The 23320-nt window shown below is 44.2% G+C and overlaps 1 protein-coding gene across 6 annotated transcripts in view; it reads right to left on the bottom strand.

The window, feature by feature from the left end:
• The window catches only part of jakmip2 (janus kinase and microtubule interacting protein 2), a 601961-nt gene that overhangs the window by 246643 nt on the left and 331998 nt on the right, over positions 1 to 23320 (bottom strand). For all 6 annotated transcript variants that reach the window (XM_060935818.1, XM_060935823.1, XM_060935821.1 and 3 more), the window contains exons 8-10: positions 6787 to 6840; positions 3349 to 3471; positions 2671 to 2799 (exon numbers count right to left, since the gene is read on the bottom strand). In XM_060935818.1, coding sequence (XP_060791801.1) covers positions 2671 to 2799; positions 3349 to 3471; positions 6787 to 6840 — 306 coding nt within the window. The remainder of the gene's footprint in view (positions 1 to 2670; positions 2800 to 3348; positions 3472 to 6786; positions 6841 to 23320) is intronic.

The raw sequence follows: 23320 nt of genomic DNA, 5'->3' as shown, positions 1-23320 counted from the left end.
AATCCACCTCCAAGAAAGTGCATTCACCAACATATGCAGAATAGTGCAGGAAAGACTACGAAAGATGCAAGACACATAACTGAGTAACAAAGCTGATGAAATTCAAGGCTATACTGACAGGCATGACCTGAAGAAGTTTTATGATGCCCTGAAAGAAATCTATGGACCTACATCATCAGGCCTATCCCCTCTGCTTAGTGCAGACAGAAACGCACTAATCACAGATAAGGAAAAGATCCTCAACCATTAGGCAGAACATTTCAATGACATGTTAAATCATCCTTCATCAATCAACGATGAAGCCATAGACCAGCTCCCCCAAGTGCTCATCAACAAAGCACTTGATGATCCCCCAACACTGTCAGAGACCCAGAAAGCGATAAGTCTGCTCTCCAATGGCAAAGCTCCTGGCCCAGACTCCATTCCAGTGGAGGTCTTCAAGGAAGGCGGCGCAGTGCTTACTGACAAGCTCCATCAACTATTCAACCTGATGTGGCGACAGGAGACGATCCCTCAGAAATTGAAAGATGCAACAATTATTCACTTATACAAATGCAAAGGAAATCACCAGGCCTGTGACCATCACTCTTCTCTCTACCGCAGGCAAGATACTTGCCAGGATTCTCCTTGACTGACTCATAACACACCTTGACCAAAGACTCTTACCAGGGAGCCAGTGTGGCTTCAGGAAAGGCAGAGGAACTGTCAACATGATTTTTGCTGCAAGACAGTTACAAGAAAAATGTCAGGAGCAGAACTCTGACCTGTTCTCCACAAATGTCAATCTAACCAAGGCCTTTGATCCTGTCTGTAGGGAGGGTCTTTGGAAGATCATGGCCAAATATGGATGTCCAATGAAGTTCATCACTATAGTCAAGCAATTCCATGATGGTGTGCAGACTCGTGTCCAGAACAGCAGTGAATTATCTGATCCATTCCCTGTCACAAATAGCATGAAGCAGGGTTGTGTCTTAGCATCAAGTTTTCCGTGATGTTGACAGATGCCTTCAGCAAAGGAGACATAGGAATTGGTATCAGATATAGAACCAATGGAAAGCTCTTCAACCTAAGAAGACTACAAGCCAAAACAAATACAGATCTTGTCAGGGACTTTCTATTTGCAGATGATTGCGCCCTCAGTGTGGGGTCAGATGCTGACATGCAGTGCAGTGTTGACAAGTTCTCATCTGAGTGTAAAAACTTTGGACTGACAATAAACACAAAGAAAACAGAAGTACTCCATCAACCAGCCCCAGGGAAACCCTTTGTGGAGCCTAACATCAGGATCAATGATGTAAAACTTAGTGTGGAGAGAAAATTCACCTACCTCAGCAGCACACTGTCCCAGAATGCCAACATCAATAATGAAGTGAATGCCAGGATTGCAAAAGCAAGCGCTACCTTTGGCAGACTACATGTCTGGAGCAGAAGAGGCATCCGCATGGAGACAAAGCTAAAGGTGTACAAAGCTGTCATTCTCCCAACACTCCTGTATGCATGTGAAACAAGGACAGTCTATCAACGCCATGCCACAAAGCTTCCATACAACATGCCTCAGGAAATTACTCAACATCAAATGGCAGGACATGATCCCTGATACAGATGTACTCACCAAAGCAGATCTCCCCAGCATCCATACCATCCTAAAGCAGTCCCAACTCCGGTGGGCAAGACACCTGGTTTGCATGCCAGACCATCGGCTACCAAAAAGACTGCTTTACGGAGAGCTACAGGAAGGTGCACTGTGCCACGGTGAGCAGAAGAAATGCTTTAAGGACTTACTGAAAGCTTCTTTAAAAGCTTTTGAAATTAATCCCCACACATGGGAAGAAATTGCTATGGACAGAGCACATTGGCAACATCTAACCTGGGAGAGAGCCATCACACATGAGGAGAACCACACAACCACTGCAAAAAAAAAAAAAAAGACGGGCCAGAAAGGACTGTCCCAACAACCCTCCAAAGGACACCAGCCTCCATCCATGCCCACATTGAAACAAAATACTCCACACAAGGATCAGCCTAATCAGCCACCTGCGGACACATGCTACCCCAAAGCAACCACAGGATGACTAGGTGGTCATAGTTGCCATGATGGACGAACAAGATATATATTAGTCTGTGTGACAATTGCCTGATCCACTGCACATGTTTACTGGTTTTGGTCACCACCCTCTCTTTTAGTTTGCCTGATATTCTTTTAACAAAGCAATCTGCATTTGCATCCATCTGTTGCCGTGTCATGACAGAAGACTTTGCTATCATCAGAGATGCAGTGGGTTACGGTGAACCATGTTGCACTATCTCATCTCTCTGGTGCAAAATGGGTGAGTACCAACTACAGATTTCTACCACTCATACAATGCACCATAATCTTACTTCTGTCCATTACCACTCAGACTTTATTGTGCAACCTGATAAATATGATAAAAACCCAATTAAATGTAAAGTTTATTAATATAATGATCACTGTATTTATTGTCACTGGCTTTGTCCCAAGTCTATGCCAAATACCAAATGCGTAGATATTAATCAACTGTATTATGGCCAGTAAGTGAAGCTTTTGAGGTTCAAATTGTATTATGTCACTTAATCAGTAATTGTTTGAGTATCTTTCTACTAGGCACTTTGTGAAATACTAAAGTGTTCATGTCTAAATATAAGTATTACCTTGGCTTCCATCTCAGCATCAAAAACACCACCTTTCTGCTCCTGTAGTAGGGCATAGGCTCTCTGAAGGGCCTGGTACTCCCGTGTCAACTGCCTGAAGCGCAGCTCAGACTCCTCAGTGGCCAGACCCTGAAAAAAAACACTAATTCAATGAAGCAGACTTGGGGGGTTGTGAAGTAACAGCGTAAAGGCAGAATGAAATGGTGTCATTTAAAAGAAAACAATAAAGGTACAACACAGAACATACATGACCAATGAGAAACAGAAATGAACAATAACAGCAAAGATGGTGAAAAAGTAATAAGTTTAATATTTCAGAAAAAATTGAGAAGTGTGCAGAAGACACAATGAAAAGAAAGGAAATGTGCACAGGAAATATATAGTAGTATTATGTCAACACATGACTGTGGTAGTAACTGTGATCTTTAAGACATTCTGCCATTCATCTGAATAGCAACATCAACTGATGTAGTTCAACTGATAACATCAAAACTAATGCAGTCCTCTGGATGAGTGGCGATTTAGCTCTCACAACTACAGTAATTTTGGCTTACTCATCCAGGTCATTTTAAAATGACCTAGATGAATGTCTCTGAGAGATCATTGCTATGGAGCATGCAAATGCCATACTGTTACTTATCTAAAATAATGTTAAAGCAAACATTGCTTTATTCTTACCTCATCCAGTTCTTCATCTGGTGTGGCTGGAGTACGATCTATACGTAAAGAGGCCAAAGAGGAGGTCTCGGAGTCCACAGACTCTTCATCGTATCCATAGAATGTGTCCACAACAATATGCCTCTGAACAGGGGTCACGCATTTAAGTAAACATGAAGAGGGTAATCTTTCCCTTAGCAAAAAGAAGTTTATTCAAGTGTACTGTGAGTATACTTATTTTTTACTAAAACTGAGGAAGTATACTTGAAGTTGACTTTTTATAAACTATATTTTATATATTTAAGAATAGTATAGTGAAGTATACTTGGCTTATACTGAAAAGTATAAACAAAAGTCTAAGACTAAGTACATTAATACTAAGACTTACACTTATACTTTAATACTAAAACTTATACTTTAGTATACTTTTTTACGTTTTTCTGCCACAAAGTACTAATACTTAGTATATCTTGCTCCAAGTGCATAATAAGGTCAAGTCATTGACTCATGCTTAACATTTAATTTATATATTAATATAATATAATGCTGGAGTTTAAAACTTTACAGTATATAGTATGTGTGCTCAATTGCATTATCTTTATATACCTTAAAATCATACACAAAAACAGAAAAACTTTTGACTTATTTATTTTTGGTTCCAAAGGTGTGCACTTTTCTTTTACCTTTTTTGACAAGGAAGGACTTTAGTTCTCAGTTGAAGACGCTATGTTTACATTTTTACAAGCATATGCACAAGTTTTGCTTTACCACTTTTTACAAATAAGGACTTGATCTTGGAGAGACCATTATGTTTACATTTTTACATGCAAATGTGCACTTTTTCCTTTCATTTTCTCCAGTAAGGAAGGACTTGATTTCATAGGTCTTTGTTTTTGAAATGTTTGAAAATATATCAAACTTGTTTTCAACATTCTGTCTTGTGATTCTGTAAATGCATCACACTCTTGTGTACATACAGTATGAGTAAATTTTAAGAATACTTTAAGGAGTATATTTCCAGTATATAAATAGTAAGCTACAAGTAATATGCCAAGCAAACTTAAAGTATAACAAGTAAACTAGTGAAATAACCAATGTTTATAACAGTATACTTAAAGTATACAATAATAAACTAAAAATAGGGACTCGAAGTATATAACTAGTACAACCCCGATTCCAAAAAAGTTGGGACAAAGTACAAATTGTAAATAAAAACGGAATGCAATGATGTGGAAGTTTCAAAATTCCATATTTTATTCAGAATAGAACATAAATTACATATGAAATGTTTAAACTGAGAAAATGTATCATTTAAAGAGAAAAATTAGGTGATTTTAAATTTCATGACAACAACACATCTCAAAAAAGTTGGGACAAGGCCATGTTTACCACTGTGAGACATCCCCTTTTCTCTTTACAACAGTCTGTAAACGTCTGGGGACTGAGGAGACAAGTTGCTCAAATTTAGGGATAGGAATGTTAACCAATTCTTGTCTAATGTAGGATTCTAGTTGCTCAACTGTCTTAGGTCTTTTTTGTCGTATCTTCCGTTTTATGATGCGCCAAATGTTTTCTATGGGTGAAAGATCTGGACTGCAGGCTGGCCAGTTCAGTACCCGGACCCTTCTTCTATGCAGCCATGATGCTGTAATTGATGCAGTACGTGGTTTGGCATTGTCATGTTGGAAAATGCAAGGTCGTCCCTGAAAGAGACATCGTCTGGATGGGAGCATATGTTGCTCTAGAACCTGGATATACCTTTCAGCATTGATGGTGTCTTTCCAGATGTGTAAGCTGCCCATGCCACATGCACTAATGCAACCTCATACCATCAGAGATGTAGGCTTCTGAACTGAGCGCTGATAACAACTTGGGTCGTCCTTCTCCTCTTTAGTCCAAATGACACAGCGTCCCTGATTTCCATAAAGAACTTCAAATTTTGATTCGTCTGACCACAGAACAGTTTTCCACTTTGCCACAGTCCATTTTAAATGAGCCTTGGCCCAGAGAAGACGTCTGCGCTTCTGGATCATGTTTAGATACGGCTTCTTCTTTGAACTATAGAGTTTTAGCTGGCAACGGCAGATGGCACGCTGAATTGTGTTCACAGATAATGTTCTCTGGAAATATTCCTGAGCCCATTTTGTGATTTCCAATACAGAAGCATGCCTGTATGTGATGCAGTGCCGTCTAAGGGCCCGAAGATCACGGGCACCCAGTATGGTTTTCCGGCCTTGACCCTTACGCACAGAGATTCTTCCAGATTCTCTGAATCTTTTGATGATATTATGCACTGTAGATGATGATATGTTCAAACTCTTTGCAATTTTACACTGTTGAACTCCTTTCTGATATTGCTCCACTATTTGTCGGCACAGAATTAGGGGGACTGGTGATCCTCTTCCCATCTTTACTTCTGAGAGCCACTGCCACTCCAAGATGCTCTTTTTATACCCAGTCATGTTAATGACCTATTGCCAATTGACCTAATGAGTTGCAATTTGGTCCTCCAGCTGTTCCTTTTTTGTAACTTTAACTTTTCCAGCCTCTTATTGCCCCTGTCCCAACTTTTTTGAGATGTGTTGCTGTCATGAAATTTCAAACAAGCCAATATTTGGCATGAAATTTCAAAATGTCTCACTTTCGACATTTGATATGTTGTCTATGTTCTATTGTGAATACAATATCAGTTTTTGAGATTTGTAAATTATTGCATTCCATTTTTATTTACAATTTGTACTTTGTCCCAACTTTTTTGGAATCGAGGTTGTACAATGGCAGTATATCGATAAGTGTACTTGTGGTATACTTTAAGCATACGAGAGGGATATACCAAGTACATTGATAGTATATAGATGAGTGTACTTGTTGTATACTTTAAAGTGTACTTTTGCAAACTTAAAATGAACTTTAAAGTATACTTTTATAAACTTGAAATGTTCCAATTTAGTCCGAAAAAGTATTAAATTTGTATACTTTCTAGTACACTAAAAGTACATGGTCTGTAGTATACTTGCTATACTTATACTGAAGCATACTTAATAAAATTAACTTTAAGTATACTACTTTTTGCTAAGGGTTATTATCTCAGTTACTTATGGAGTAAGTTATAAATATGGAAACAGACAAATTAAACCCTTTCTCATGCTTGTGCATCCTCATGACTGCAGGTCTATGTCTTGGTGTCTGTGCAATAACAAATAGAGTGCATCTATTTCATTTTTACAAAGATCAGTCATTTTAGACACTTCCATTTTGTTCCTGTCAGGTGGAAATAGAGTTTTCAGAATGTAATGTCTATGCTATTAAAACAAATTCTGCTATTCACTCAGGAAATTAAACCAAACATTCAGTTTTTTTAAAAATTAGTTCTAGTATTGCTCTATTTTTAGTAAAGCATTTAAATTTACCATTATGACACAACCAGAGCAATAGACTTTAAAAAAAATGCCATCATACCTTAATAGGCCTGCTTCGTTTATGCCGCTTCTTCCTAAGAAGTTTTTCTCTGTCCTAAAACAGGGACCATTAATAACACCAATTACACAATAACAAAAAGTACTTTATGAAAACAAACATGCCAATATTGCTAACATATCCTAGACCAGTGATAACAGTATAATTGATTAAACATGGTTTAACTCATATTTAAATGCAATTATAGAAATGTTTGGATTTATGAGCAATTAGATGAGTATAGGAACTTGTTTATAAATTTGTGCAATTACTATAAAATTAATATCCGGTAATATAGTAAAAATATATTTACTGTTTCTGAACCAACTTTTTTGGTAGATCACACGTTGTCTGTCCAAATAGGAACAAACATTCATTCAGCTCACCAGTAAGAGCTCACTGTCTCAGCTCCCAAATGGCTCACTGCTCTTTTTTTTGAAACTGGAAAGTTGGTGATTTTTTGATGAGTGATTGTTCTTCTTTAATAAAGTACCATTACATTTTATATAAAGTATTTAAGTACTTGTTAGCCTAAATCAGCAAAGCACTAAAATGCATTTGCAAACACATGAAGCACATCAGCATTATTATTATTATTATTATTATTATTATTATTATTATTATTATTATTATCAGCCCTATTGTGTCACTGCTTATTTCCATTAATCCCGATCATCTTCCACAAAACACTACATGCACACAACTATGAGTCAAATCCATGTCTCACCATTCATACAACATTTCACAGAAACATTTAAGTGGTTACTATAGATAAATTAATGAGTAATGGCCTTGTCTACATCTACAAAAAAAAAGAAAGAGAAAATGATTCACATATGCATGCCGGCTCACAATTGTTGTTAACTAATTAATTCTCGAAAAATAAATCATTTCAAATTTGATAAAGACACTGCGACCAGAAGCAAAACTGTGTCTTTCATCTCTGTGATTTTATAAAGTGGCAAAACTTTATGAAGTGGTTCCTGTGTCACATAAAGATGATCATAAATGCTACTGTTAAATCAAAAATCAGGGGCGTCACACTCAAATTCTGGGCTACATCAGCAGTTTTGTGAAACCTTGAAGGGCCATAATCTATGCACAGACAGATTAGAATGCAATGAACCCCTGAGCATGGAAGCACAATGGGCCCCCTCTCCCTTAAGCAGGGCATGACATTAAACACCTAAATAAAATAAACAGGATTCACTTATATACACATGGAATGTGCAATTCCACATGAAACAAAGTAGAGGTTGAAGGACGTGTGACAATTATGTATCCCCACTCTGATTTAAATGAGAGTGGGGGAAAAAACAACAACATGAATTTTCTCCCTCATAGCTGTCCCCAACATCAACCACACCAGAGCTGGATTTAGGGGTATGCTGGATTGGACCCCACCCTCCAAAAAATATCTTATATCCCTCAACACTCACCTCAAGACTTTCCTATCATTATCAAGTACATTGATTAAACCACATGTGTCAGCTGAAGGTCTGTGAGACAAATATGGCTTGCTGCCTTATTTTCCTTTGGCCCTGTGAATAATGACATCCTTTGGTCTTGTGAAAAAATAAGACTCAAACAGCTCACAGTATCTATTTCTCTACATTTTTACACTATCTTGAATTCTCATAGTAGTGCAGTGACTGCCACTGTACAGAAACATGCTCATCTTTGTGCTGAAACATTGCTTAAAATCAAAGCTGCATTTGATGTCATATTCACACGTAAAGCAATTCCTTACATTACATTACAATTCAGAAATGCATCGGATATGGGCAGTAGCATCAAAAGCAGGAGAAAAGCAAGATACATAAGGATATATAAGGCATAACAATCTCCTATTATTTACAAGTTATTTTAATCATTTGGAACTGTCTGGCAGTGGGGGCATGGTCGAGCATCAGCTGTGGGCAGACAGGACGCAAGAAACGAGTAATGTTTTTCACCTGTGTCTACTTACAGTGGTGCTTGAAAGTTTAGAATTTTAGAATTTAGAATTTTAGAACTTTAGAATTTTCTATATTTCTGCATAAATATGACCTAAAACATCATCAGATTTTCACACAAGTCCTAAAAGTAGATAAAGAGAACCCAGTTAAACAAATGAGACAAAAATATTATACTTGGTCATTTATTTATTGAGGAAAATGATCTAATATTACATATCTGTGAGTGGCAAAAGTATGTGAACCTCTAGGATTAGCAGTTAATTTGAAGGTGAAATTAGAGTCAGGTGTTTTCAATCAATGGGATGACAATCAGGTGTGAGTGGGCACCCTGTTTTATTTAAAGAACAGGGATCTATCAAAGTCTGATCTTCACCCAACACATGTTTGTGGAAGTGTATCATGGCATGAACAAAGGAGATTTCTGAGGACCTCAGAAAAAGCATTGTTGATGCTCATCAGGCTGGAAAAGGTTACAAAACCGTCTCTAAAGAGTTTGGACTCCACCAATCCACAGTCAGACAGATTGTGTACAAATGGAGGAAATTCAAGACCATTGTTACCCTCCCCAGGAGTGGTCAATCAACAAAGATCACTCCAAGAGCAAGGCGTGTAATAGTCGGCGAGGTCACAAAGGACCTCAGGGTAACTTCTAAGCAACTGAAGACTTCTCTCACATTGGCTAATGTTAATGTTCATGAGTCCACCATCAGGAGAACACTGAACAACAATGGTGTGCATGGCAGCGTTGCAAGGAGAAAGCCACTGCTCTCCAAAAAGAACATTGCTGCTCATCTGCAGTTTGCTAAAGATCACGTGGACAAGCCCGAAGGCTATTGGAAAAATGTTTTGTGGATGGATGAGACCAAAATAGAACTTTTTGGTTTAAATGAAAAGCGTTATGTTTGGAGAAAGGAAAACACTGCATTCCAGCATTAGAACCTTATCTCATCTGTGAAACATGGTGGTGGTAGTATCATGGTTTGGGCCTGTTTTGCTGCATCTGGGCCAGGATGGCTTGCCATCATTGATGGAACAATGAATTCTGAATTATACCAGCAAATTCTAAAGGAAAATGTCAGGACATCTGACCATGAACTGAATCTCAAGAGAAGGTGGGTCATGCAGCAAGACAACGACCCTAAGCACACAAGTCGTTCTACCAAAGAATGGTTAAATAATAATAAAGTTAATGTTTTGGAATGGCCAAGTCAAAGTCCTGACCTTAATCCAATCGAAATGTTGTGGAAGGACCTGAAGCGAGCAGTTCATGTGAATAAACCCACCAACATCCCAGAGTTGAAGCTGTTCTGTATGGAGGAATGGGCTAAAATTCCTCCAAGCCAATGTGCAGGACTGATCAGCAGTTACTGGAAATGTTTAGTTGCAGTTATTGCTGCACAAGGGGGTCACACCATACTGAAAGCAAAGTTTCACATGCTTTTGCCACTCACAGATATGTAATATTGGATCATTTTCTTCAATAAATAAATGACCAAGTATAATATTTTTGTCTCATTTGTTTAACTGGGTTCTCTTTATCTACTTTTAGGACTTGTGTGAAAATCTGATGATGTTTTAGGTCATATTTATGCAGAAATATAGAAAATTCTAAAGGGTTCACAAACTTTCAAGCACCACTGTATGTTTCTTTGTGCTTTCAGTAACTGCCATAACCAGAGAGAGAGAGAGAGAGAGAGAGGGAGAGAAAGAGAGGCATTGCTGGCAACACACTCAGGAGCATGACCTTGAACTTGAATGGGGCGGAAGCTGCAAGCTAGTGATGGCCCCATTTCTGTTGGTTTATATTTTTTGGTTGAGTTTTAAAAGTGTGATGAAAAGTGCCATGAAAATAAATGCTAGTCTGGACCTCTGCTGAAATTCTGCTTGCCTCCCGAGTCTTCCATCACACTGATAAACACTGGGTTCTACAGTGGTGCAGAAATCCAGGATCAAGGAGGGCTCAGATGCTGCCAAAGGAGCCTCTCCAATCTGTGATATTGTAAAGTCCCACACAAGCCTCCAGCAAACCCAACACCAAGCACTTCTTGACCTGCACAACGAGCAGCAGCACGTTGAAGCCATTGTACAGGCCCAGACCAAACTTGGCAGGCACTCCAGAAGCTGCTGCAGTGCAGTGCATCTGCAGCTGTGTCCCCTGCCTTAGACATGCTCCTAACACAGGAGAATTTATATCAGGCCCAAAATTGACAATCATGACAGTACAACATGGATACTCTGTGACAGGAATTGGCACCAGGAGATAAAGTACTCATTTTACTAAATTCAAATTAAAATTTTATTTGTCACAAACACAATCATATATGGGGCGGCACGGTGGTGTAGTGGTTCACACTGTCACCTTACAGCAAGAAGGTTCTGGGTTTGAGCCCAGTGGCCAACCAGGGCCTTTCTGTGTGGAGTTTGTATGTTCTCCCCGTGTCCGCGTGGGTTTCCTCCGGGAACTCCGGTTTCCCCCCACAGTCCAAAGACATGCAGGTTAGGCTAACTGGTGGCTCTAAATTGACTGTAGGTGTGAATGTGAGTGTGAATTGTTGTTTGTCTCCATGTGTCAGTCATGCGATGACCTGGTGACTTGTCCAGGGTGTACCCCGCGTCTCACCCATAGTCAGCTGGGATAGGCTCCAGCTTGCCCGCAACCCTGCACAGGATGAGCAGTTACAGATAATGGATGGATGTGGATGGATGGACAATCATACATAGTACGACATGCAGTGAAATGCTTAATGCAATGCTCCGTAACTAGTAAAGATAGTTAAAAAAAGGAAAATTTTTAAAAATAAAAGGAGTAAAATAGAATGGAATAAATAGAATAAAAAATAAAAATAAATTGTGATAGTATACTTTGCAGAATATTTAACAGTTATTCCACAAAATCGAGTTGTACATGAGCTAATAGCAGATAAAGCGCGTAGAGTCGGCTGTGGAATAACTGTTTTATTCTATCCACATTCACTGGATTTTGAGAAACAGAGCATTTTTAGTTTTAGTTTTTGCAAATGTGATAAATAAAAACTTTATACAAAATGTCCGATAAAATAATTTCCACTTAGAATGTTAACAAACCAGTGAAATTATTGTATTGAAATCATTGTAGTTCAAATCATGAGTTTTGTATACTATTTGGCTCCATCTGATGGTAGCTGCGAATAGCAGGATTCAGGAGGAAGTGTGCTCACAGTAAACACTGGGAGTAACAGGAAGTAGGCATCAGGAAGATCTGTTCACCTCACAAAGTGAGTATCACAATGCAGCTGTCTGTTTAATCCTGTGCTTTAACGTCCATAAAACTGCTTCATCCTTTTACAAAAAATGTAAAGATATTTCTTCAAGTAAATCCTGCCAAACACAACAACTTGCCTATTCCTTGGAGGATGAAAATTAAGATAAATATTTGTGTTAAGATAGTTGTATAGCTAAAAATCACATTGCCTACAACCACTTTTAGTGAGGACAGCATAATGATAGTAGCAATTTGTAGAAAATGCTATAATAATAATTCTTGAAAAAAAAAAAAAAAAAAATATATATATATATATATATATATATATATATATATATGTTCGTACCATCAAATACTTTTACTCCATATTTGGTTGCTTTTTTTGGGGGGGGGTATTTTCGAGTAAATTTTTTTTATTTCATCTTCGGTTGGTTCAGCAACACGCTCCGCCATTTTGGTTTTCTCTACTCACAGTATATAAGCTGATATTCTAGTAGTAGAGTAGCCAATCAGAGTGTGCAATTGCTCATATCCAGTGAATGTGGATAGAATATATACAGAATATGTAAAATGTATCGATATTGCACTAAAGAAAATGCACTTGCAATTGAAATTTTTTTGCACTGTCATGAATAAAATTGCATGAAGAGTTCAAGTTAACTTTATTGTCAATAATGTCATATGTGCAGGACATACAGAGAATTGAAATTGCGTTTCCCTCTTATCCGTGTTGCGAACAGTAATAAACATGAAATATAAAATATAGGTAAAAGATATAAACTTAAAAAAAGGTGTATATATATAATATATATACACACACACAAGCTAAAGCTATCTAAGAAAAGACAGTGGCAATCCAGAAAGTATAAATACGGCAAATGTGGCAGTGTGAACAGAATTAACGGTATAAATTTAAATGTGACTAATGACAATATAAACAGAATGAACAATGTAAACGGGAACAGCAGTCTGACAGTATAGTAGGGCAATATAGCACGATATGAACAGAATTATCAGTATAAATATAAATATGGCAGTATGAGCAGAATTTACAGTGTAAGTATAAATATGGCAGATATGACAGTATAAACAGTATAGCAGTGAAGTCTATCAAAGATAAAAGATGTATAAAGTGTAAACAGTGTTGTAAACAGTTTTTATATCGTGCAATTAAGTAAAAAATATAACGTGTAAACAGTATTGTAAACAGTTTTTACATAGTGCAATTGAATTTCGTTAAAGTTCGTTAAAGTGGCTGGTGACATTTGGTTTGTGTATTAAGGGAAGGGGGTACTGACGTGGGAGGGAGTTCAGCATCCTGACGGCTTGGTGGATGAAGCTGTCTCTCAGTCTGCTGGTTCTCCCCCGGAGGCTTCTCATTCTCCTCCCAGAAGGCAGGAGGCTGAAGAAGTGGTGGTTGGGATGGGTGGACGCTGAGTGCTCTGCGGGCCAGGCGTGTGTTGTAAATATCCTGAGGGTAGGGGGACACCGATGATCTTCTCAGCTGCTCTAACAATGCGCTGCAGGGTCTTCCGGCAGGATGTAGTACAGCCGCCGTACCACACAGTGATGCAGCTGGTCAGGATGCTCTCGGTGGCTCCGCGGTAGAAGGTGTGCATGATAGGGACTGGTGCTCTAGCTCTTTTCAGTTTGCGGAGGAAGTAGAGGCACTGCTGAGCTTTTCTGGCCAGCGATGCGGTGTTGCTGCTCCAGGAGAGAGCCTTGGTGAGGTACACACCCAGGAACTTGGTGCTGCTCACTCTCTCCACAGCGGCACCGTTGATGGTCAGTGGAGGATGCTGGGTGGAGGCTCTCTGGAAGTCGACAACCATTCTCCTTCGTCTTCTCCACATTAAGAGAGATTGTTGTCTCTGCACCACGCGGCCAGTTGGCTCACCTTGTCCCTGTAGTATGACTCATCATTGCTGTTAATGAGTCCCACCACAGTCGTGTCATCTGCAAACTTGATGAAGAGGTTGCTGTTGTGTGTTGTTGTGCAGTCATGGGTCAGCAGAGTGAAGAGAAGGGGGCTGAGCACACATCCTTGGGGGGCCCCTGTGTTCAGTATGATGGTGCTGGATGTGTTGCTGCCGACCTGGACTGCCTGTGGTCTTCTGGTCAGGAAGTCCAGCAACCAGTTGCAGAGGGAGGTGTTAAGTCCTAGACGGTCCAATTTCTGTATCAGCTGCTGGGGGATGATTGTGTTAAATGCTGAACTAAAGTCTAAGAACAGCATCCGCATGTAATCGTCCTTAGTGTCCAGGTGAGTGAGAGCTGAGTGGAGAGCAGTGGAGACTGCATCATCAGTGGACCAAGTGGCTTGATATGCAAATTGGTACGGGTCCATGGAGGGAGGGAGGATGGATTTGATGTGCTGCATGACTAACCGCTCGAAGCACTTCATAATGATGGGGGTAAGTGCCACAGGGCGGTAGTCATTGAAGCAGGATAGAGAGGCCTTCTTTGGAACAGGGATGATAGTGGTGCTCTTGAAGCAGGTGGGGACAACAGCTTGGCTCAGGGAGGTGTTGAAGATGTCTGTGAGGACATCTGTGAGCTCCTCTGCACAGTCCTTTAGCACACGACCTGGAATGTTGTCAGGTCCTACAGCTTTGCGGGTGTTGATCCTGGAGAGGGATCTCCTCACGCTGGCTGAAGATGGACAGCACCTGGTCATCCGGAAGGGGTGGTGTCTTCTGTACAGGCATGCTGTTGTCAGCTTCAAACCGTCCAAAGAAGTTGTTTAGACTGTTCAGCAGAGTGATGTCCTTGTCATGGGTCTGCAGTTGAGGTTTATAGTCCGTGATGGTCTGTATCCCCTGCCACAGGCTCCTTGTGTCTCTGCTGTCAGTGAAATGATGGGTTATCCTGCTGCTGTACTGCCTTTTTGCTAGTCTGATGCCACGGGACAAGTTGGCTCTTGCTGATCTCAGACCAGCCTCATCACCTGCTCTGAAAGCAGCATTCCGGGCTTTCAGTAACCAATAGACTTCCCCCGTCAGCCATGGTTTCTGGTTGGCCCGTACTGTGATGGTCTTAATGTCCGTGACCTCATCAATGCATTTACTAATGTAGGCTGTGACAGTGTCTGAATACTCCTGGATGTTGATCTGGTGGCTGTAAGTGGCTGCCTGCTTAAAGATGTCCCAGTCTGTGATGTTAAAGCAGTCCTGAAGTGATGAGGAAGCACCCTCTGGCCACACCCATACCTGCTTCTGGACCGGTCTGGTGACTTTGACCTTTGGCCTGTATGCAATTGCAATGGAAATGTACTGTATATAGTGCACTTTAGTGGGATGAAATTGCATGAAAAGGTGTAAGAGATGGGGGGAATGAGGGTAAAGTGGTGATGAGACTTAATTATTGTCAGTTATTGTCCTAGTTAAAAGCTAGAATGGCCTGAGGGAAGAAGCTCCTCCTCATTCTCTCCAGGTTGGACTTAAGGGAGATAAAGTGCTTCCCTGACCTCAAACAGAGAGAAGAGTCCATAGTTAGGATTGCTGAGGTCCTTCATTATCTTCCTGGCTTTGGTCTGGCACCTCTTGGTGTAGACAGATTGCAGGTCAGGGAGCTCGGTGTGGATGATGCACTCGGCTGATCGCACCACTCTCTGGAGAGCCTGTCTATCCTGCTTGGTGCTGTTCCCAAACCAGGTGGAGATATTTCCCATCAAAATGCTCTCAGTGGTGCAGGAGTAAAAGTTCCTCAGCACCCTTGGTGGAAGATGGAAGTCTCTGAGACGTCTTAGATGCAACAGACACTGGTGAGCTTTCTTAACCAGGATGTTGATGTGGCAAGACCATGACAGGTCTTGTGTGATGTGAACGCCCTAGTACCAAAAACTATCCTTGACTTGCAAGTGACATCAAAGCAAAATAGAAACCCGGATGTCGGCCATGTTAGTGGATATACAAATGTGGGGTCAAGCGACATTCCATACAAAACAGTCATGTGTGGGCAACTCTCTTTTTGTTTTTCCACTGCTTTAAGCTTTCTTTTAGCTATACCATATCTTTGTGCTGTATATGATTGTGGTCACAACAGTACTCATGACCGTGGCACATTCCGATGTTTTAGAATTCTGTCCGTGATTTGGAAAGAGGGCGGGGGAAACTCTGAGGTATAGTATGGAAAGGAGATGAGCACGGCTGAAGACCATCAACTGGGCTGATCTAACAGAGGCTCTCCAGAGAGTGGTGCAATCAGCCGAGTGCATCATCCACACCGAGCTCCCTGACCTGCAATCTGTCTACACCAAGAGTTGCCAGACCAAAGCCAGGAAGATAATGAAGGACCTCAGCAATCCTAACTATGGACTCTTCTCTCTGTTTGAGGTCAGAGAAGCACTTTCTCTCCCTTAAGTGGACTCTTCTCTCTGTTTGAGGTCAAAGAAGCACTTTCTCTCCCTTAAGTCCAACATGGAGAGAATGAGGAGGAGCTTCTTCCCTCAGGCCATTCGAGCTTTTAACTAGGACAATAACAGACAATAACTGACAATAACTAAGTCTCATCACCACTTTACCCTCATTCCCCCCATCTCTTACACCTTTTCATGCAATTTCATCCCACTAAAGTGCACTGTATACAGTACATTTCCATTGCAATTGTACCTCTTCATGCAATTTTATTCATGACAGTGCAAAAAAAATTTCAATTGCAAGTAGGGCTGTGCGATATATCGAATATACTCGATATATCGCCAAAAATTCTGTGTGCGATACATGAAATTATTATATCGTAACTATCGAGTATTTTATGGTCATCTTCCGGCTTGCGTTCGTTTCGTGTTTGTTTAAAACCTTTCCCGGTGGTTTTCTCCCTGTCCCTCAGGCAGTAACGTGAGAGGCTGCCTAAGGGTAAAGAAAACAATAACGTCACGCACTCGCCAACCAATCCTGGGCGACATCTCGGTGTTGAAAGGAACTTCCGGGAAGATTTTCTAGTTTCGGTTGTGTTGCCAGATTGGGCAGTTTTAAGTGTGTTTGACGGGTTTTGAACATATTTTGGGCTGAAAAACGTCAGCAGTATCTGGCAACACTGCGGTGGGAAGATTTCGTAGTTCCAGTTTCCAGCACTGACTCAGTTCGTGCAATCGCTGATTTTGCATAGGCTACTGTGTAAGCTCTGTCAATTTCAGCGACAAATTAAAAATGGAAGCGGACAAATTGGTTCCTAAAAGAACTAGTAAGGGGTCAGTCATCTGGCATTTTTTTGGATATCGCGAGGAGGACGTAGAACAGCAAATACCAGTTTGTAAAGTGTGCAAAAAAAACCTGTCATCACGAAAGGCAGCCGCTGGAATTATACACATCTGAGAGGCAGAGCCAGAAAACATTCAGTTCAAAAGTTTGCAAAGAGAAAAAATATGTTTTGCAGATCTCTCTCTTCTCTCCCTCAATCTCTCTCTCTATTGTGAATGTTCCAGTGGTTCTCAGTAGTCAGGTTAATAGCTTGGAGATCTATTTTTTTAAATAATTTAATGAATGAGCACTTTTCTTATTTAGGCTAAATGTCTTTCTCATTGTTGAGCTTGCACTTTATTGATTTGAGCTCTGAGCAGCTCTGTATTGTATTGCCCCTTTGTTGCAATTTTCAAGATTGTTTTTGCAGTTTGTGCCACATCTTTGTTGAATAAAAATAGTCTTATTTCAATTCAATCGTGATTAATCACTAACATGAAAAATTTAAATGTGTTGTTGAAAACCACCTGTAAAGTTAACCAAGAATGTTATTTAATCTGCAGGGATTGTAGTGAAAACAGTAAAGAGTAAAAGTTAGATTTCATGGGGTCCTTTAGAGGAGATTTAAATATATCGAGATATATATCGTATATCATGAAATGGAGAAAATGTATCGGGATATTCATTTTTTCCCATATCGCACAGCCCTAATTGCAAGTGCATTTTCATATATATATATATATATATATATATATATATATATATGCACACACACAGGTAGTCGTCGACTTACGACCTATGCGACTTACGACAGATCGACTTTACGACCGTCTGGTTATGACTAGCAAGTATTTCCCAGCTGAGCTAGCTGAGCGTACGACAGTTTCCACCCCAGCTCCTGGCAGCGCCTCTCGCCACGTACAACAGTTTCTGCCCCAGCTTCAGGCACATGCGCAGTCTCTCTCGTGCTCCCTCGCGTACTCCGTCATACAGTTTCCGCCCCAGCTCCAGGCACATGCGCAGTCTCTCTCGGGCTCCCTCGCGCACTCCATCATACAGTTTCTGCCCTAGCTCCAGGCACATACCGTACGCAGTCTCTCTCGCGCTCCCTCGCGCACTCCGTCATACAGTTTCCGCCCCAGCTCCTGGTTTATGAAACAAGCAAATGCTCCCGCAAGCCCGAGCGCTGCAACAGCTGATGATGACGTAGATGACCCACAGCCAAGCACCAGTGATGCCAGCAGTCACTAAATTTTGTATTTTGCTATGTTTTACATTTGTATTTTGGTATGTTTTGAACTAAAATGTTTTCTATTTTTCACACCTGTAGCTCGTATTTTTTGTTTTGCACATTGTGGCAGCAGGGGCGTGGTCAAGCGCCGGTCTGTGACAGGAGGGCGGAGTTGGGGAAGGTAAGTGGCAGAATCGCTTCACCTGAGTGTAATTAACCTGTGTTTGTGTGTGTTCTCCCCAGTAAACCGCGCCCTATTTAAGGAGGGAGAGTGAGAGCGGAGGGGAGCTCGCCGAGAGGAGATTCATGAGTGTGCGTGTGTGTGAATCTCGGAGTGTTGTTTTGTGTGTGCCCAACTGAAAAGTGCGGCAATAAAAGCACACTATTTAATCCTGATCTCTGTCCTGCCGTCTTCTGTGCTCCACCCACACGTTAAACCCGCTACAGTGGTGCCGAAACCCGGGACGGTAGAGCACCTGTCCTGCAGCCCCATGGAATCCTCCCCGTTCGCGGACTTGGTCCACGCCCTCGCCACGGCTCAGCAGAGCCAGCACCAGGCACTCGTCACGCTCCGGAAGGAGCAGGAGTGCCACTTTGAAGCCCTGGTGCTGGCTCAACAGGAAGACCGAGAGGCGTTCCGGCGCCTCCTCGCGTCGGCGGGGTCCACCAGCGCCCCGGCCGCAGGCCCATCTCCCCTCACCTTGACCAAGATGGGCCCGCAGGATGACCCCGAGGCTTTCATCGCGTTGTTCGAGCAGGTCGCCGAAGCCTCGGGGTGGCCGATGGAGCAGCACGTGGCGTGCCTCCTCCCCCTCCTGACGGGAGAGGCGCAGTTAGCCGCACTACAGCTCCCCGCCGACCGCCGGCTGGCCTACGCCGACCTTCGCCGGGCTGTCCTCCAGCGCGTGGGGCGAACGCCGGAGCAGCAGCGCCAGCGCTTCCGCGCGCTGCGAATGGAGGAAGTCGGCAGCCCGTTCGCGTTCGGCCAGCAGCTCCGGGACGCCTGCTGGCGGTGGCTGAGGGCCGAAGATCGCGACGCCGAGGGAATCATCGACCAGGTGGCGCTGGAACAGTTCATCGCCTGCCTACCCGCTGGAACCGCGGAGTGGGTCCAGTGCCACCGCCGGCGTCGCTGGATCAGGCCGTGGGACTGGCGGAGGATCATCTGGCGGCTGTCCCGGTGGCAGGACAACGGATGACGTCGTCTTCTCTCTCCTCTTCTCTCTCTCTCTTCCCCCTCCTCCCGTGTCCCGTCCTCACCCCATTCCCCCACCACGGAGGCGGGGGCCGGCTCCACCCCAGCCGGCCCGCCGCACCCGTGGTGCCCTCCCGTTTCTCCCTTCTGTGTCTGTCTCCCCCCCCCCTCAGGTGAGTGACCCTCAAACCACAGCTGCAGAGGGGAGGCCCGGGCCGGTTTGCTGGCACTGCGGGGAACCGGGCCACCTGCAGCATCAGTGTGCAGCGATGGAGGTGGGGGCGGTGGTGCGGATCCCCGACGTGCCAGAGGCTGCCCTCGATCAGACCGGAGCGTATCGCATACCGGTAAGTGTACAAGGGGCGACATATCAGGCGTTGGTGGATTCGGGTTGCAATCAGACCTCGATCTGCCAAAGCCTGGTGCAAGACAAGGCATTGGGGGAGCACAAGGGGTGAAGGTGTTATGTGTGCACGGGGATATTCACAGCTACCCGTTGGTGTCGGTCCACATACATTTCAGAGGGGAAAAATCGATAGTGAAGGCAGCGGTTAATCCTCGCCTTACCCACTCTTTGATCTTGGGGACTGATTGGCCGGGATTTCGGGGGTTGATGGCACGCCTAGTAAAGAGTGGGTCCTGCCGGTTGTCAGGGGAGGGTCCCGGTGTCGCTTTGGCTGGAGCTGCGGTCGCAGAGCCGTCTACGTCATCTCCGCGACAGAGTGAGGAGCCCCCGGCCCCTCCTCTTTCTATTGGGGAATCCCTCACAGATTTCCCACTGGAAAAATCGTGAGACGAGACTCTGCGACACGCGTTTGACCAAGTGAGAGTAATCGATGGTCAAACGCTCCAGCCGAACGCCACCCCATCCTTCCCCTATTTTTCCATTTTGAAGGATAGGTTATACGGAGTGACGCAGGACACTCAGACGAAGGAGCGAGTCACCCAGTTGTTAATTCCAAAGAGCCGCCGGGAATTGGTATTCCAGGCGGCTCACTTTAATCCCATGGCAGGACACCTCGGGCAGGATAAGACACTCGCCCGGATAATGGCCCGATTCTATTGGCCGGGGATTCGCGGCGACGTCCGTAAGTGGTGTACGGCGTGCTGCGAATGCCAATTAGTAAATCCAGCGGCCATTCCAAAAGCGCCCTTGTGCCCCCTACCATTAATCGAGACCCCGTTTGAAAGAATTGGGATGGATCTCGTCGGGCCATTAGATCGGTCAACACGAGGGTACCGCTTTATATTGGTTCTGGTGGACTATGCAACGCGATACCCGGAAGCGGTGCCTCTCCGCAATATCTCCGCACGTAGTATTGCAGAGGCCCTCTTCCACGTCATCTCCCGGGTCGGAATCCCGAAAGAGATTCTGACTGACCAAGGCACCTCGTTTATGTCACGAACACTGAGCGAACTGTATGGGCTATTGGGTATTAAGCCGATCCGCACCAGCGTGTATCACCCACAGACGGACGGTTTAGTTGAACGGTTCAATCGCACCCTCAAGAATATTATCAAAAAATTCGTAAGTGAGGACGCACGTAACTGGGATAAATGGCTCGAACCCTTGTTGTTTGCAGTGCGAGAGGTCCCCCAAGCCTCCACGGGGTTCCCCCCGTTTGAATTATTGTATGGGCGTAAGCCGCGCGGCATCTTAGATGTACTGCGGGAAAAATGGGAGGAGGGACCTTCACAGAGCAAAAATGAAATTCAGTACGTTATGGATCTACGCGCAAAACTCCACACGCTCACCCACCTAACTCAGGAGAATTTGCGGCAGGCCCAGGAACGGCAAACCCGCCTGTACAACAAGGGCACGCACCTTAGAGAGTTCACGCCGGGAGATAAGGTACTCGTCCTGTTGCCCACGTCGAGCTCCAAATTAGTCGCCAAGTGGCAAGGGCCCTTTGAGGTCACATGGCGAGTCGGGGATGTCGACTATGAGGTTAGGTGAACGGACAGGGAGGGGGCGCTACAGATCTACCACCTCAATCTGCTGAAACTCTGGAACGAGGAGGTCCCCGTGGCGTTGGTAGTTCCGGAGAAGGCGGAGCTGGAACCGGAGGTCCAAAAAGGGTCATTGGCATCTCGCATCTCTCCGGTCCCCTGTGGAGACCACCTCTCCCTGACCCAACTCACGGAAGTCGCCCAGTTGCAGACCGAGTTTTCGGATGTGTTCTCGCCCCTGCCCGGTCACACCAACCTCATAGAACACCACATAGAGACGCCCCCGGGGGTGGTAGTGCGTAGCCGTCCTTATAGATTACCCGAACACAAAAAACGGTGGTTCGGGAAGAACTTCAGGCCATGCTCGAAATGGGCATCATTGAGGAGTCCCACAGTGACTGGAGCAGCCCGGTGGTCTTGGTTCCCAAGGCCGACGGCTCAGTCCGGTTCTGTGTGGACTATAGAAAAGTCAACGCGGTGTCTAAATTCGACGCGTACCCAATGCCTCGTATTGATGAGCTGCTCGATCGACTAGGCACGGCTCGCTTTTACTCGACACTGGATTTGACGAAGGGATATTGGCAGATCCCCTTGACTCCATTATCCCGGGAAAAAACGGCCTTTTCCACACCGTTCGGCTTACACCAGTTCGTCACACTTCCGTTTGGGCTGTTTGGGGCACCCGCTACGTTTCAGCGGCTGATGGACTGGGTCCTCCGGCCCCACGCCACCTATGCGGCCGCTTACTTAGATGACATCATCATTTATAGTAATGACTGGCAGCGGCACCTGGAACACCTGAGGGCCGTCCTTAGGTCGCTGAGGCGGGCGGGGCTCACTGCCAACCCGAAGAAGTGTGCGATTGGGCGGGTGGAAGTACGGTATCTGGGCTTCCACTTGGGTAATGGGCAGGTACATCCCCAAATTAATAAGACAGCAGCGATTGCGGCCTGCCCGAGGCCCAAGACCAAAAAGGGGGTGAGACAGTTCCTGGGGCTGGCTGGCTATTATCGTAGGTTTATACCTAATTATTCGGATGTCACCAGCCCGCTGACTGACCTCACTAAAAAGGGGGCGCCAGATCCGGTCCAGTGGACGGAGCAGTGCCAGCGGGCTTTCTCTGAGGTAAAGGCTGCAATGTGTGGGGGGCCACTTTTGCACTCCCCTGACTTCTCTCTCCCTTTTTTGTTACAGACGGATGCGTCGGACAGAGGGCTGGGGGCCGTTTTGTCCCAGCGGGTGGGGGGAGAGGACCGCCCAGTGTTATACATCAGCCGAAAGCTGTCAGTGCGTGAGGGGCGCTACAGCACCATAGAGAAAGAGTGCCTGGCGATCAAGTGGGTGGTCCTCGCCCTCCGGTACTACCTGCTGGGGCGCTCTTTCACCCTCCGTTCGGACCACGCGCCCCTCCAGTGGCTCCACCGCATGAAGGATGCCAACGCGCGAATCACCCGTTCGTATCTGGCGCTCCAACCTTTCAACTTCAAGGTGGTCCACAGGCCGGGGGCGCAGATGGTTGTAGCGGACTTCCTCTCCCTTCAAGGGGGGGGGGAGTTGGCTGCGGGCCGGACGGGCGCCCGGCCTGAGTCGGGCGGTGGGGGTATGTGGCAGCGGGGGCGTGGTCAAGCGCCGGTCTGTGACAGGAGGGCGGAGTTGGGGAAGGTAAGTGGCAGAATCGCTTCACCTGAGTGTAATTAACCTGTGTTTGTGTGTGTTCTCCCCAGTAAGCCACGCCCTATTTAAGGAGGGAGAGTGAGAGCGGAGGGGAGCTCGCCGAGAGGA

The sequence above is a fragment of the Neoarius graeffei genome, chromosome 12, assembly GCF_027579695.1.
Source record: "Neoarius graeffei isolate fNeoGra1 chromosome 12, fNeoGra1.pri, whole genome shotgun sequence".
Classification (NCBI taxonomy): Eukaryota; Metazoa; Chordata; class Actinopteri; order Siluriformes; family Ariidae; genus Neoarius; species Neoarius graeffei.
Note: the sequence above shows the minus strand (reverse complement) of the source record. Positions and strands in the feature narration are given on the sequence as shown.